This window comes from Geotrypetes seraphini, chromosome 9 (genome assembly GCF_902459505.1).
Source record: "Geotrypetes seraphini chromosome 9, aGeoSer1.1, whole genome shotgun sequence".
In the NCBI taxonomy this organism is placed as follows: domain Eukaryota; kingdom Metazoa; phylum Chordata; class Amphibia; order Gymnophiona; family Dermophiidae; genus Geotrypetes; species Geotrypetes seraphini.
Window position 1 is genome coordinate 60350260 of NC_047092.1, and position 12738 is coordinate 60362997.

General features: G+C 41.6%; 1 protein-coding gene and 1 long non-coding RNA gene across 13 annotated transcripts in view; one reads left to right on the top strand and one right to left on the bottom strand.

Annotated features, from left to right (window-relative positions):
- NRCAM (neuronal cell adhesion molecule) overlaps nucleotides 1–7123 on the top strand; it is a 391220-nt gene extending 384097 nt beyond the window's left edge. For 10 of the 12 annotated variants that reach the window (XM_033958216.1, XM_033958225.1, XM_033958215.1 and 7 more), the window contains one exon: nucleotides 4541–6596. In XM_033958216.1, the coding sequence (XP_033814107.1) occupies nucleotides 4541–4778 (238 nt within the window). In that variant the 3' untranslated portion in view covers nucleotides 4779–6596. Of the gene's footprint in view, nucleotides 1–4540; nucleotides 6597–6836 lie in introns of those variants that run through there. The other 2 variants (XR_004540624.1, XM_033958222.1) reach the window with 2 other exon arrangements.
- Nucleotides 1–12738, bottom strand: part of LOC117366624 — a 90244-nt gene that overhangs the window by 34836 nt on the left and 42670 nt on the right. The window contains exons 2-3 of the long non-coding RNA XR_004540625.1: nucleotides 6832–6879; nucleotides 4517–4596 (exon numbers count right to left, since the gene is read on the bottom strand). This is a non-coding gene — a long non-coding RNA (uncharacterized LOC117366624). The remainder of the gene's footprint in view (nucleotides 1–4516; nucleotides 4597–6831; nucleotides 6880–12738) is intronic.

The following is a 12738-nucleotide window of genomic DNA, read 5'->3' on the forward strand; positions in this document are numbered from 1 at the left end:
CCATGTAGCTTACTCTCTTCCAATGTAAGGGGAACCATATTAGTCGACACAGTTCCCTTCTCTGCCTATGTGGTGTGAAGGGCACATACATAAAGTAGGTTCTCTCCTGGAGCATGGAACCCTCACAACGCACCCTTCTCCAGGTAGGGAAGTTTCAATGTATGCATTACCCTCTCACCATCGGTTCTGAAAGAGGTTCTAAATTGCTTTTAATCTACTTATGGCACCCAGTATGATGGGAATATTTCGGTTTCTTTCTCTTTTTGATGACATTTATGCTTCTCCAACATGATATTCCTATGTGCCTAAGCCGTCAGGAATTTTTAGGTGAGTCTTTAGTGAAAAGGAAATAGTTTCTGCTATGACAGCTACACAAGTAATGACCACTGAATTCCTGATCAGGAATTGCCTCTGTACTGGGGAATCAACATCCAGAGCTTCAGGAAGTGCTAGAAAGAAGTGAAAACCTCTCTTGCTGATAAATTAATGGACTATTGCTGCCTTTTTCTAATTCAATGAAGAGAATGTGGCACTCCTGCTTTGACTGTACACCACCAAAGAAGTAAGAATGGCTGAGATGGTGATATCATTGGGGGGGGAGCCCCTCAGTTTTCTGCAGGAGATAGCAACAGTGATGAGACATGCAGAGATATACCATACCCATAGTATAAACTGGTTTGGGGGTGTAACAACTGTATTCTGCATACATGTGATAATGTATATACAGTATACTGGTTCTCCAATGTTTGCAAATATACATTATGTGTATGGTACTGTCCTGAAAGCCATACTTGTATTGAGTGCCTCAAAGACTGTTGAGAAACACTTGATGTAGAAGTCCTTTGGTAAGGTAAGTGAGCAAGCAGTCGTCACACCTAAGTATCCTATTTATTTAAAAATGTATTACTCGCAACCATCCAACATACATAATTAAACCAATGTCACAAACTACAAAAAGACATAAAAACAAATCATTAAATAAACTATAACAAACAATAATATTCTTCATAACTCAAACATTTACCAAAACAAATATACACAACACAATAAAAAAAGATTCACATAAATAATTCTTATGCAATCATTTACCAAAACGTCTCTGGAAAAGCAAAATTTTTAACCTATTTCCTGAACTGAAGTAAACTGGTAGCATTCTTTATAGAGGAGTCATTTTACTAAGGTGCGCTAGAATATAATGAGCGCCTTAGCTTTTAACATGCGCTAAATCAATTAGCGTGCCTTAGTAAAAGGACCTCAGAATTAGTCTAAAGTGCAATCTGGAATCTATAGCAATGAACTCATGGGACCACTGTACTAGCATTGTTCCTATAGACACACAATGGAAAATAGCCTTTTGCACATCAGGTCCCTATCTTTAGTTGGGAATGAGAAAGGGGAACTGTTCACCTGCTATATTTCTATTGTCAGCTGCTACAGACCTGCATCACAGCATATTCTTGTATTGCCATTTTTTTTCTATTTAAATTAACCTACAAATGTTTTCCTCTGACTGTTATAGTTATCTTGTCAAAAAAGTATTCTTAACCTACTGTTTCCTTGTTTGTTGTACTAACTTTCCCTAGTGATGTTTTTAATTACTAATTCAGATATTTTATTTTTATTTTAAATGTATCTTTTTACTGATTAGGCGGCATAAATTTTTTTTTTTTAAATAAACTTCATACCATCAGGTAGATTTTACCTCTCTTCTTAGGCAATTTTTATTTGTTTCTTCTGCACACTCTTAATGGAATGTGTAGGTCTCTTGAAAGGTAAGGTTTAAAACTGACCACCTGCTCTGCATAATTTATACAAATGACCTGCCATGCAGCATTTTGCTTAGTTTTATTTTTCATTTATTTAAATGCATTCGTCATGTCCAAAGAATCCAAAAGGTTGGAATGTTTAACTGACAAGCTTCAGAATACAGCATAAACCTGAATGCATCTTTCTATCCATCATTGTTTGCAGTTACTTACAGAGTACGTCCATTCTGAAGTCCACCCCACTCTTAAAACAAAATTACCATGCATGGTAGAAAACACATTGCTCAACTGATATCACTATTATATACTGTCGGATAAATTTTCAATAAGCTGTCTAACAAAGTATGCATATATTTTCAGCCCACCCAAACACCTGGTCTTCAAACCCAATCTGTATGAAGTTCCAGTGGTTATGCAAATAAAATCATAGGTGGGGGGGAAGTCAATATTCAAAGTGATTTAACTAGCCAGAAACAGCTCCTGGCCAGTTAAATCACTTGTTTGAGGTTAATCTAATCTAATCTAATCCTTAGGTTTGTATACCGCATCATCTCCACGTTCGTAGAGCTCGACGCGGTTTACAGTAGGAGAAATAGGAAGGAACTACAACAGAGGGTTAGAGGTAGGAGTGTGAAGAAAATTTAGAGGACTTGGAATGCCAAGATATAAGAGTTTCCTTGATTCCTAAGTGGGAGGGAGACTTACATTTTTTGAGGAAAGCCAGGTTTTCAGATGTTTGCGGAAAACTTGGAGAGAGCTCAAGTTCCGAAGAGGGGAGGTAAGGTTGTTCCAAAGCTCAGTGATTTTGAAGTGGAGGGAGCTCCTTTTCAGCTGCACTTAACTGTACAGTAGAATCTCAGTTATCCCGGCATCCATGGAGATTGGTGGATGCTGAATAACTGGTTTTCTGGTTGATTGAGAGTGCTGTGTTAGAAACTTGTCTAACACTAATCTCAATTCTCCCCTCCCGCCCCAGAGCACCAGTATGGCAGCGGTCCTGAGCCACAAACCCCCGTCGCTCCCTCCCTCCCTTCCTTTCTTACCCAAAGCAACAGCCTGTCAGCAGGAGGTAATGCTCAAACCAGGCTGCTCGCAGCCAGCCCCGGCAGGGCCTTTCTTCTGACGTGTCACTTCCAGAAGTTCACATTGTTATAGAATATTGGCTCGGCGCGCCCAATTTGGGCACCCACATTTACAGTTGGTTTCAGCAGGCATAAATCAGGCACTTAACATTTGGGCATGGGAATCAGCACTAAGCGTATTTCTAGAAAGGGCACGTGCCCTGTATAGAATCACGTTTAGTGCTGATTTATTCTGGTATCTATTTTGAGCACTAGTTATAGAACCTATCTCCCAATGTATGTTTTATGCTGCATTAACTGCTAGTGCAGAGCCATTTTATTTGGCTTTGCAGTACACTTCTCCCTCTGGATTCGCGGGGGATAGGGGCAGAGCCGGACCGCGAATGATGAAATACCGCAAATATCTTCTGGTCTGGCTCTGACCCACCCCCGCCTCCCTCCTACCTTCCCTCCGGCATCCCGGCCTTACCTGGTGGTCTAGCAGGCTTTCGGGACAGGAGCAATCTTCCTACGCTCCTGCCCCGTGCGGATCGCCAATAGAAATAGCTGCTGTGAGTTCCGGTAGTCTCTCGAGACTACGACGGGAACTCCCCACAGCCATATGCTAATAGGAACTCTATGAGCATCAGGAGCAGCGCGGAGCAATCAGCGTGGCTCCCTGCACTAATAATCGCTATTGCGGTTTAGTAAAAAGAGGGGGGGGGTTAATTATTTAAAAAGCTTAATCGGTGCTGATATCAAACAATTAGCACTTTATAATTGGCTTTAATTTAAAATTAATTGGGTGGTAGGTGCCAAACTTGGTAGGCGCCTACCACTTGCAGGCACCTAGTCCAAGACGCCTATCAGAAAGCAGGTGTAGTTAGGTGTGTATCATGGGTGGGTCACAGTTATGTAGGCACCTAGAGTGGACTTAGGTGCCAGTATTTAGACCAAGAAAAACCTGGCTTAAATAAGGTGTGCTTAAGGTCCACTTTGGGGGTCCCTATGTGCTGCATTCTTCGGCGCTTAAGTTTTAGCCATCGTTTAAAGAATTGTGGCCTTAGTGCACAGGCTTTGCTTTTACCAAACATTCATTTTTGCTGTTAAAGTGCACTAAGTACAAAAACTTACTGTACTAGTAAACAGACCCCTTAGGGCTCTTTTTATGAAGGTGCGCTAGCGTTTTTAGCGCACGCACCAGATTAGCGCGTGCTATAGCGCACGCTAGCCGAAAAACTACCGCCTGCTCAAGAGGAGGCGGTAGCGGCCAGCGCGCGCAGCATTTTAGCATGCGCTATTCCGCGCGTTAAGGCCCTAACGCGCCTTTGTAAAAGGAGTCCTTAGTGTATCTATTTAGTTTTCTCTCATGATCGAGCTACACCTGGGAAACACTCCATTTTCCTCTGGTTAAAAGTAAGCTCATTGTGAAAGTTCACACATACTTTTGAACAATGGAACATTTATTTAGGTGGATTCATCCATTTAATACATTTAATCTCTGAGTATACCTAAGTAGTTCCAGACAAAAGCTTTGAAAATTTACCGCTGTATTCCAATCGACTACATCATTGTAATTTGTATTTTGCATCTATAATTACCAAACAACCACATGTATTGGTTTTTTTTTTTTTTTATCTGCATGTACATATAAGGGGCGGGGTTTCACTCCTAATATATTTTACATACCTGATTTGCTTCTCATTTTTTCAGTGATGCTGAGGACCATAAACCTCTTAAAAAGGGAAGCCGAACTCCTTCAGACCGGACTGTGAAAAAGGAAGACAGTGACGACAGCCTGGTTGATTATGGAGAGGGTGTAAACGGTCAATTCAACGAGGATGGCTCCTTCATTGGACAGTATAGCGGTAAAAAAGAGAAAGAGCCTGTGGAAGGGAACGAAAGCTCGGAAGCACCTTCGCCTGTCAATGCCATGAACTCCTTTGTTTAACCTAGGAGCTCATATCTAGCACTCATATATTCTCCATTGTTTGAAGCATTTGTACATCCCCCTTCTCATGCCATGAAGGAGCAGGCGATTAAAGCTTGGCATAATTCTGGCGTGAGAATATGTACTGTAGTTCAGTCGGTGATCCAGTAAAATATGTTTCCATTATGTAATATGTTAGTGTGAATCAGCGTCTAAAATGTGTCCGTTTTCTGTTCAAGACACGAGTATCTTTATTGTTTCAACGAACCGACCCCAAAACATATAACAATATATCATCCAAACACGCTAACTCACCCGTTAAAAAATATTATGCATGACAATGCATTTTACAAACATGCCAGTGTGTGTTATTACCCTATGGTTTGACATTTGGGTATGTGGTCCTTGCACAAACCTGGATATGAATTCCGTTTTCATTGTCAGAGTGTTCTAGTAGTACTGTATTATATAGAACTGCAATGTCTTTGTGGACATTGTTGTGAACTTGGTGATTATATGTATAGCTATGTCTTTTTGCAAGACAGTTTGGTACAGTATGTATATTTTGCTGAATAAGTTAAGTATGAGAAGCTTGCATTTGCTGATGCTTCCTGAAAGCCAGTTATCTGCAATTTGCTACTATTATTTGAGAGCCTTATTAGGGTCCGATTCACTAAGGCTTTTCTCCCCTCCTTTTCTACGTGAAAAAGCTTAGTGAAGTAGGCCCGTGATCTAGCAAGTATTACAGCGGTACAGTGTTAACATTTTCTACCATATATTCAGTACATTGCTGCTAGCAAACAATACATCATGAATTGCAAAGCATTCTGGAAATTTTACAGTCGCTGAAGTGAAATTGACAGGGGGAAAGACTTCAGGGAAAATGAAATTACATGCCTTTATGTAAGTATCCCATAATGCACTGCACTGTTGAACCTGTTGTTACCATAAACTGTGATTGGATAGTCTAGTGCCATTGTCAAAAAAAAAAAAAAAAAAAAAGTCGCTTAGCATGCTAAAAGCAGAAAATGTGTAACAAGTTTTAAAACCAGAAGAGGGTTTTTAATTAATGTGAATGGCCTAAGAAACAATAGGGAAAAAATGGATTTCCTGGATTTACACAGTTTATAGATATAGTTGAATCATGGCTCAGAATGCAGAGCTTGGTTCCAGAATATATTCCTGTGAAAATCTATGACCATGGGGCGTATTTACTAAAGAGCATTAGGTTCTTGAACCTAATCCATGTTAACAGCCTAAAGCAAGGTACCTTAAGTGCAAAGGCCTTGTAATTGGTGGAAGTGTGTCCAGTATTCCCCCTGCAGTTTCTGCACAGACATGTTCCCTAATGTGCCTTACGTTCAGGCGCTATGAGCATGGAAGCACTTACCACCACCCTGCCAGTGTCTACCCATACTCTGCCCAGTCTCTGCCCCATCCAGCACTAAGCAGTTAGCACTGGATTTTATCTCACAGGTTGTCTTAACATATACTATGAATTACGTGTGCTAAAACCTATGCTGCTTTTTACCACACCTTAGCATGTCCAACTAGCATTCCAACCTCCAAATTACAACTTGACCAACCTCATGTGATGACGTTTTCTGGAAATAAGGTCACGTTATGCAAACTTGTCACTTAACATCACAAAAGTCAAGAAAATTGAGCAGTGTTGCCACAGCTTAAAGGCAAAGGTCACTATGACAATTTTTTTTCTGGTATAAAAAAGCTATTCAAATAAAATGGTCTGCCTTCAATTAAGAAATTATATAACAACCTATGGTTGAAAGAATACTGAATTTCATTTGCCAATAAATTGGTTTTCATAACTTGCATCAAGTTTAATTTTAAGTAAGCTTTTATATGTAGATATTTTGTTGAATGTGTAAATACACTTAGCGTGCAGATGTGACAGAATATGCTTTTAGGCATTACAATGATTAAAAATGCTTGTGTTATACTGTGTAACAATGACACTGCAACCAACGGAGTGCATGGTATTTTTAAGCCAGCTGCATACTGAAAACTGCATTTATTTTGCTGTGAAAATGAAATACTTATCTATTGTACTTACTGCAGATTTCCCGAGCTTGCATATTACATCACACAGCTGTACATGTAACTAAAGCACAAATGAAAGAAAAACAAAGTGAAGCTGGACCACTGTACAAACAGCTGCATTTATTAGAACATTTCTTACCAGCACCAAAGTCAAATATATGACAAAGAAAGATCCTCGACGAAATTGTTTGGTGGAAAAATAACATCATTGTAATTCTATGATAATGGTAGATGCTGAATCTCTGTACATGCAAAGGTACAAATACAGTCATTCCAGCAAACGTGCAGCAGATTGTGTATAATAAACATGGTTTTGAAATCTGAATTCTTGTTTTATAGTGGACTGTGTACATGCATGCCCCACTGAATAGGGCCTAACACGAAGAGGTGGGGGGGGGGGATTATATAAATTGTCACCTCTCTCTAGGTATCCCAATCCCGTGTGCTTAGTGATACTTCTATAATGGTGCCAAAATTTTGTTTTAGAATACTAGTGTAAAGTCAGCATTGGCATGTCTTGTGCAGGAACACCTTCTTACATCATGTTAATGGCAGACGTAACTTAGCACATCAGGTTTATAATATTCTATAAACCAGTGTCTCGCAAACTCTCCGGAGCCGTAGCACACTAAACATGGGGCCATGGCTGGAGGGCATCTGTGAGAGACACCGTCCTTTAAGCAGTCAGTCGGTGCCTCTCCTCCTCGACGGCGTCTCGCAGCATACTGGGAATGTGCCACGGCACACAGTTTGTGATACACTACTATAAACTATGGTCTAGATTCTGTATGGTGGGACCCAAGTTGCATGCGCAAATTAATTGTTTAGCAAGCTAATAAGCACTGATCACTGGCACCAATTAAAAGTTACACACATAACTTTCTAAATGCATTCTATAAAGTGGCATGTCTAAATTCTAGTGTGCAAATCTCAAAAGGGCGTGGCCAGGGGGAGGAGCATGAGCATTCCTAAAAGTTAGGCACACTTAAAGAATATGCCCGATCCATGCACAATTTAGCCCCAGGTTTTAGGCCTGATTTTCATTGGCCTAAATTGGTATGCCTAAATGTTAGTCTTGCCTAGTGGAAGGAAAATGTGGTTCAGTGGTTAGAGTTACAACCTCATCACCCTGAGGTAGTGGGTTCAAACCACCACACTGCTCCTTGTGACCCTGGGCAAGTCACTTAATCCTCCACTGCCCCAGATACATTAGATAGACTGTGAGCTCACCGGGACAGATAGGGAAAATGTTTGAGTACCTGATTTGTAACCCGTTCTGAGCTCCTTTGGGAAGACAGGCTAAAAAAAAAATCAAATATATGGCAAGCGACTTATGGAATCGTTCTATGTGCCATTCTGGTTGGCACTGATTTTGTAGGCACCATCTATAAAATTTGGGGGTATGTGTGTACTTGGGAGACTTGTCCATGGCCCACCCATGTTCTGCCCATGTGTACCACCTCTTGCAGTTACATGCCCTGGCACTTAGGGCCTGATTCTGTAAATGGAGCATAAAACAGTAGGTGCCTAGGGAAATGGCACCTACCACATGTCAATCAAAGTTAGGTTAATCCTGACCATACAAAGGAAATTTAAAGTCCACTCAAAAAGACCTAATAAATATACATATTTTAAAGAGAGCAAACAATGCAATATAACTACTTTTTTCTCACACAAGACCTCTACTTTAATTCTTTTTGTGCCCTTGCTGGGGTGGTGCATTCATCATTGATCTTTTTGGCAATCAAATGTGTGATTTAAAATAATAGATGGCTGGTGGGGGCATATCTGAATAATCTGCCAAAATAGGATGAGTTAAGTTGATGTTTGAGATCATTAACACTGAGATTTTACTGTATTTAAAATACAGGCTGTCTTGTATGTATAGGTTTTTGTGTGTATCTTTTTGGCTTATGAAGAAGTAAGAACCGCCTGTGATTTCCTCAAAAGCAATAAGGAAACACAGTGAAGGCTGTTGTGTGGAATAATTAAATAAAGATATGGTTGAAGCAGTACGGCCCCTGAGGAAACTGAATAAGTGAAACGGTTGAATAACCGTCGGGCTAAAGCTAAGTGCTCTTCTTGTATATTCTGGGTTTTAGCCAAGTGCATGTGTTTTTGTATTGTATCACACACAATTGTTTATATGACAGCCTATATTTTAAATTACACATTTGATAGCCCAAAAGACCAATGATGAATGCACCACTCCAGCAAGGGCACGAAAAGAATTAAAGTAGTGCCTTGGATGTATAAGGTCTTAGGAGAGAAAGAAGTAGTTATATTGCATTGTTTGCTCTCTTTAAACCATGTATATTCAAAATAAGGTGTCATTTATAGAATCACGCCTAGCTTGAGTTAGTTGTCAGTAGGCATCAGAAACTTAGGCTGTGGTATATTAGGCCAGGTTTTTCTTGGCCTAAACTACCAGCACCTAATTCAATTCACGTCTAAATTCTGCCACTAACCACACTTATTTTGGGGGTAGATACAAGTAGGCATCTCACTGCAGATGTCTTCATCATACCTATCATGTTAGGCACCTACCTGAAAATTATTATTTTTAATGGTGCTGTTGGTGACGGGTCTTAAGCGTGCGAGACAGACGCGCGCCGACAAATGAGCGCCAACAATTCAGCGCAGGACTTCATCGCACTGAAGAAAATCCTTCTTTTAAAGGGCTCTGACGAGAAAAAGTTGAGTTTACAGTATAATGTGGGGTTACAACCCCCCCCCCCAAGTCCCCCCAACGCCAGTGCGATCATTATTAAGTAAAGTGGGGGGGGGGGGTTTCCCCCACACACACCCCGTCGGAGCCCTTTAAAAGAAGGTTTTTCTTCGGCGCGATGAAATCCTGCACTGAATTGTCGGCGCTCGTTTGTCGGCGCGCATCTGTCTCACGCGCTTAAGACTATGAACCGTGCTGTTCAATTACCAGTGCTGATTGAACTAATTAAAAAATTAAGTTAGGTGCCTAGATAGGCACCTAGATCAGCATGCCTAGTCAAACTGTAGGCATCTTTTATATAGTGCACATTGGTGCCTACCTACAAATTAATTGTCCCCTATCCCCCAAATTCTTGAAATGGGGTATACATTTCTGTGCACAGAATTGTGTGCTTTCCTGAGATGTGTGTGCAACTAAATTGGCTAACAAGCCAGTTAACACAAATAATTGGATGCTAACATTTAGGGCTCCTTTTACGAAGGCGCGTTAGGGCCTTAACGCGCTAACCGCCACCGCCTCCTCTTGAGCAGGCGGTAGTTTTTTGGCTAGCGCACGCTAATTGAGTGCGTGCGCTAAAAACGCTAGCACACCTTCGTAAAAGGAGCCCTTAATAATTGGCAAAAATTTGGATTTGTGTGTGCATCTCGCGAAGCACTATTCTATAAAAATCCGTGCACAAATCTTATAGTATGCAACTTGAAAGGGACATAGGCGGGACTTAAGAATTGCCATACTGGGTCAGACCAGTATCCTCTTTCCAGCAGTGGCCAAGCCAGGTCACAAGTACCTGGAAAAAACCCCAAATAGTAGCAATAGTCCAGTGGCAGCGTACAACTCTGAGCACAGTTTATAGAATAGCGTTCCATGCTGATTTTTTTTCTATGCAATTTTTTGAGTACCATTTACTGAATCTAGTCCTATCAAGACTGAATTATAGATCAGGACCTTTCACAAATCCAGAATAATTATTTCTCCCAAAAACTTTAATCTCATGAATCTAGATATTATGAAATCAGAAATGTGTAAAATCTTGTGCAGAATTAAATCTGTACAGAAGAGGACAACAGTTCATGATCCAATCTATTGAAATTTGTCCTACAATCAGGGCAGGATTAACCAATAGGCCCAGTAGGCAAATGCCTAGGGCCCGAAATGGTCAGGGGTGCCAGATGAAGGAGGGCATCAACATTGTTTTTTCCAAACGGCGATGGGCCCCTCTTGCATCGATTGGCAACGCGGGCCCCCCCTGATCGGCAATGCGGGCGCCCCTCCCCCGATCAGCAGCATGGCCCCCCTTCCCATCGACGGAAAGTAAGACAAGTAAGCAACGTGGGTAAGAAAGGCAACGGGAACTGTAATTTTGTAAGCGCTGCTGCTTGCCCAAAGCTTCCCTCTGACGCAGCTTCCTGTTTCCGCCTGGGCGCATGGTGGAGTGGGGCGGGGCAGGGGGCCCGGTGTAATTGTGTGCCTAGGGGCCCTCAACAAATTAATCCTGCCCTGCTTACAATTTAAACCAACTACTATTGATTTTACATTTCTTTATATTAAACCATTTATATAGCATTGGTATTTGTAAATTAGAAGCCATAATATTTAGCCTTTGTTGTCTGGTCAAAGGAAGTGTGCATACATTATTGGTGATTATTAATAAGTTTCACGAGTCCGAGCCATCAACAAGGTGACCTTTCAAAAATAACCAGTTTGTTTGAGACCAGTAAGGTAAACAGAAATGTGGGCTTGTTCTAAAGGGATGGCCACATGTAAAGGTCAATATTCAAAAGTCTTTGACGTGGCTTTATTAAAATTGCTTTCATTCTATCTGAACATAAGAATAGCCATTCTGGGTCAGACCAATGGTCCATCTAGCCAGTATCCTGTTTCCAACTGTGGACAATCCAGCTCCCAAGTACCTGGCAGAAACCCAAATAGTAGCAACATTCCATGCTACCAATTTCCTGGGCAAGTAGTGGCTTTCTCTATGTCTGCATCTAGGTAAAAGTATATGCATGTTTAATTTGTGGAGGAAAATAGTGCACAAGGATTGAATTTTCAAATCTGTACACATTATTTTCTATGAAAAAATACTCAGTAGTAAAATCAGATGCAGGAGTTTATGGTTATATTTTCCCCAGAGCAGTTTTCCAAGGCACAGAACTCCAGCACTATGGGGAACAGTGCTGGGAAACACCAGCAGGAACAGCAAATCTAAATTTATTGACCAATACTCAACAAATTATTTGCAAGATGTTAGTGTTCAGCATTAGACATTAAAGGGGGAATAGAATGTTCTTGGTGCATGCCCTCAACAAGGACTTAGTCTCCTGGAACAGTCTATTTGGTGCTAATAAAGTACATGCCCCAGTGTTGAACTGCACCCTTGGAGCCTGGCTTTTCCGTTGGGGGTGGGGGTGGCAGCTGAAAGGGCCATTGCGGGGATAGCATTGAGCTGTGACGGGTCTGGCAGGCGAGGCTCAAGCTGGAAGGCCCACTGTGGAGGCTACCCAGTGGTAAAGCGCCGGCCAGGTGTGAGCAGCAACAAATTACTACTGTATGCCTCCCTGCGTATTCGCAGTGGATAGAGGTGGAACAGACCCGCGAATATGGAAAAACCATGAATAACTTTCATCATCATGGTATAATAAAAAAAATTTTTTAAAATCACCATCAACGGCATAAAATGATAAAAAAAAAAAGAAGCAGGCACATTTGAGGCTGACCTACCATGCTCCTCATCACTGGAAGAGCCTGAGCTTCCTTCTTCCAAACAGTTGGTGCCATTCCCATTTGGTGCCAAAGTTTTATTATTGCCGTTGCCGGTGGCGTTATTCCTGCCTCGTCTTTTCCCCGAGCACTCGGTGCCTTTTTCCAGCATGGCAGGCATGAGAGAGCTGGAGTTGCGACCCGAATCCGTCGCCTCCCGGGCAAAAGCCACATACCCGCAGCACCCACCCACGCGCCCCCCATTGGCTGGATGGGATTTTTGGAAACTCTCCCATTGGTGGAGGGCCCCGACTGTCAAACCGGCTTTGGTGCTTCCATTTCTCAAGCTTGGTGGAGCCGGCATTGCCTGTACATGGGTTTGGGGTTTGCAAGATTTTTATTGGTGACTGGATGATGTAATTTGGGGGGAGGAGCCAGCATGCCAAAAATTGCAAATAAGCAAAACCGCTAGTGCTAAAACCACGAACATGG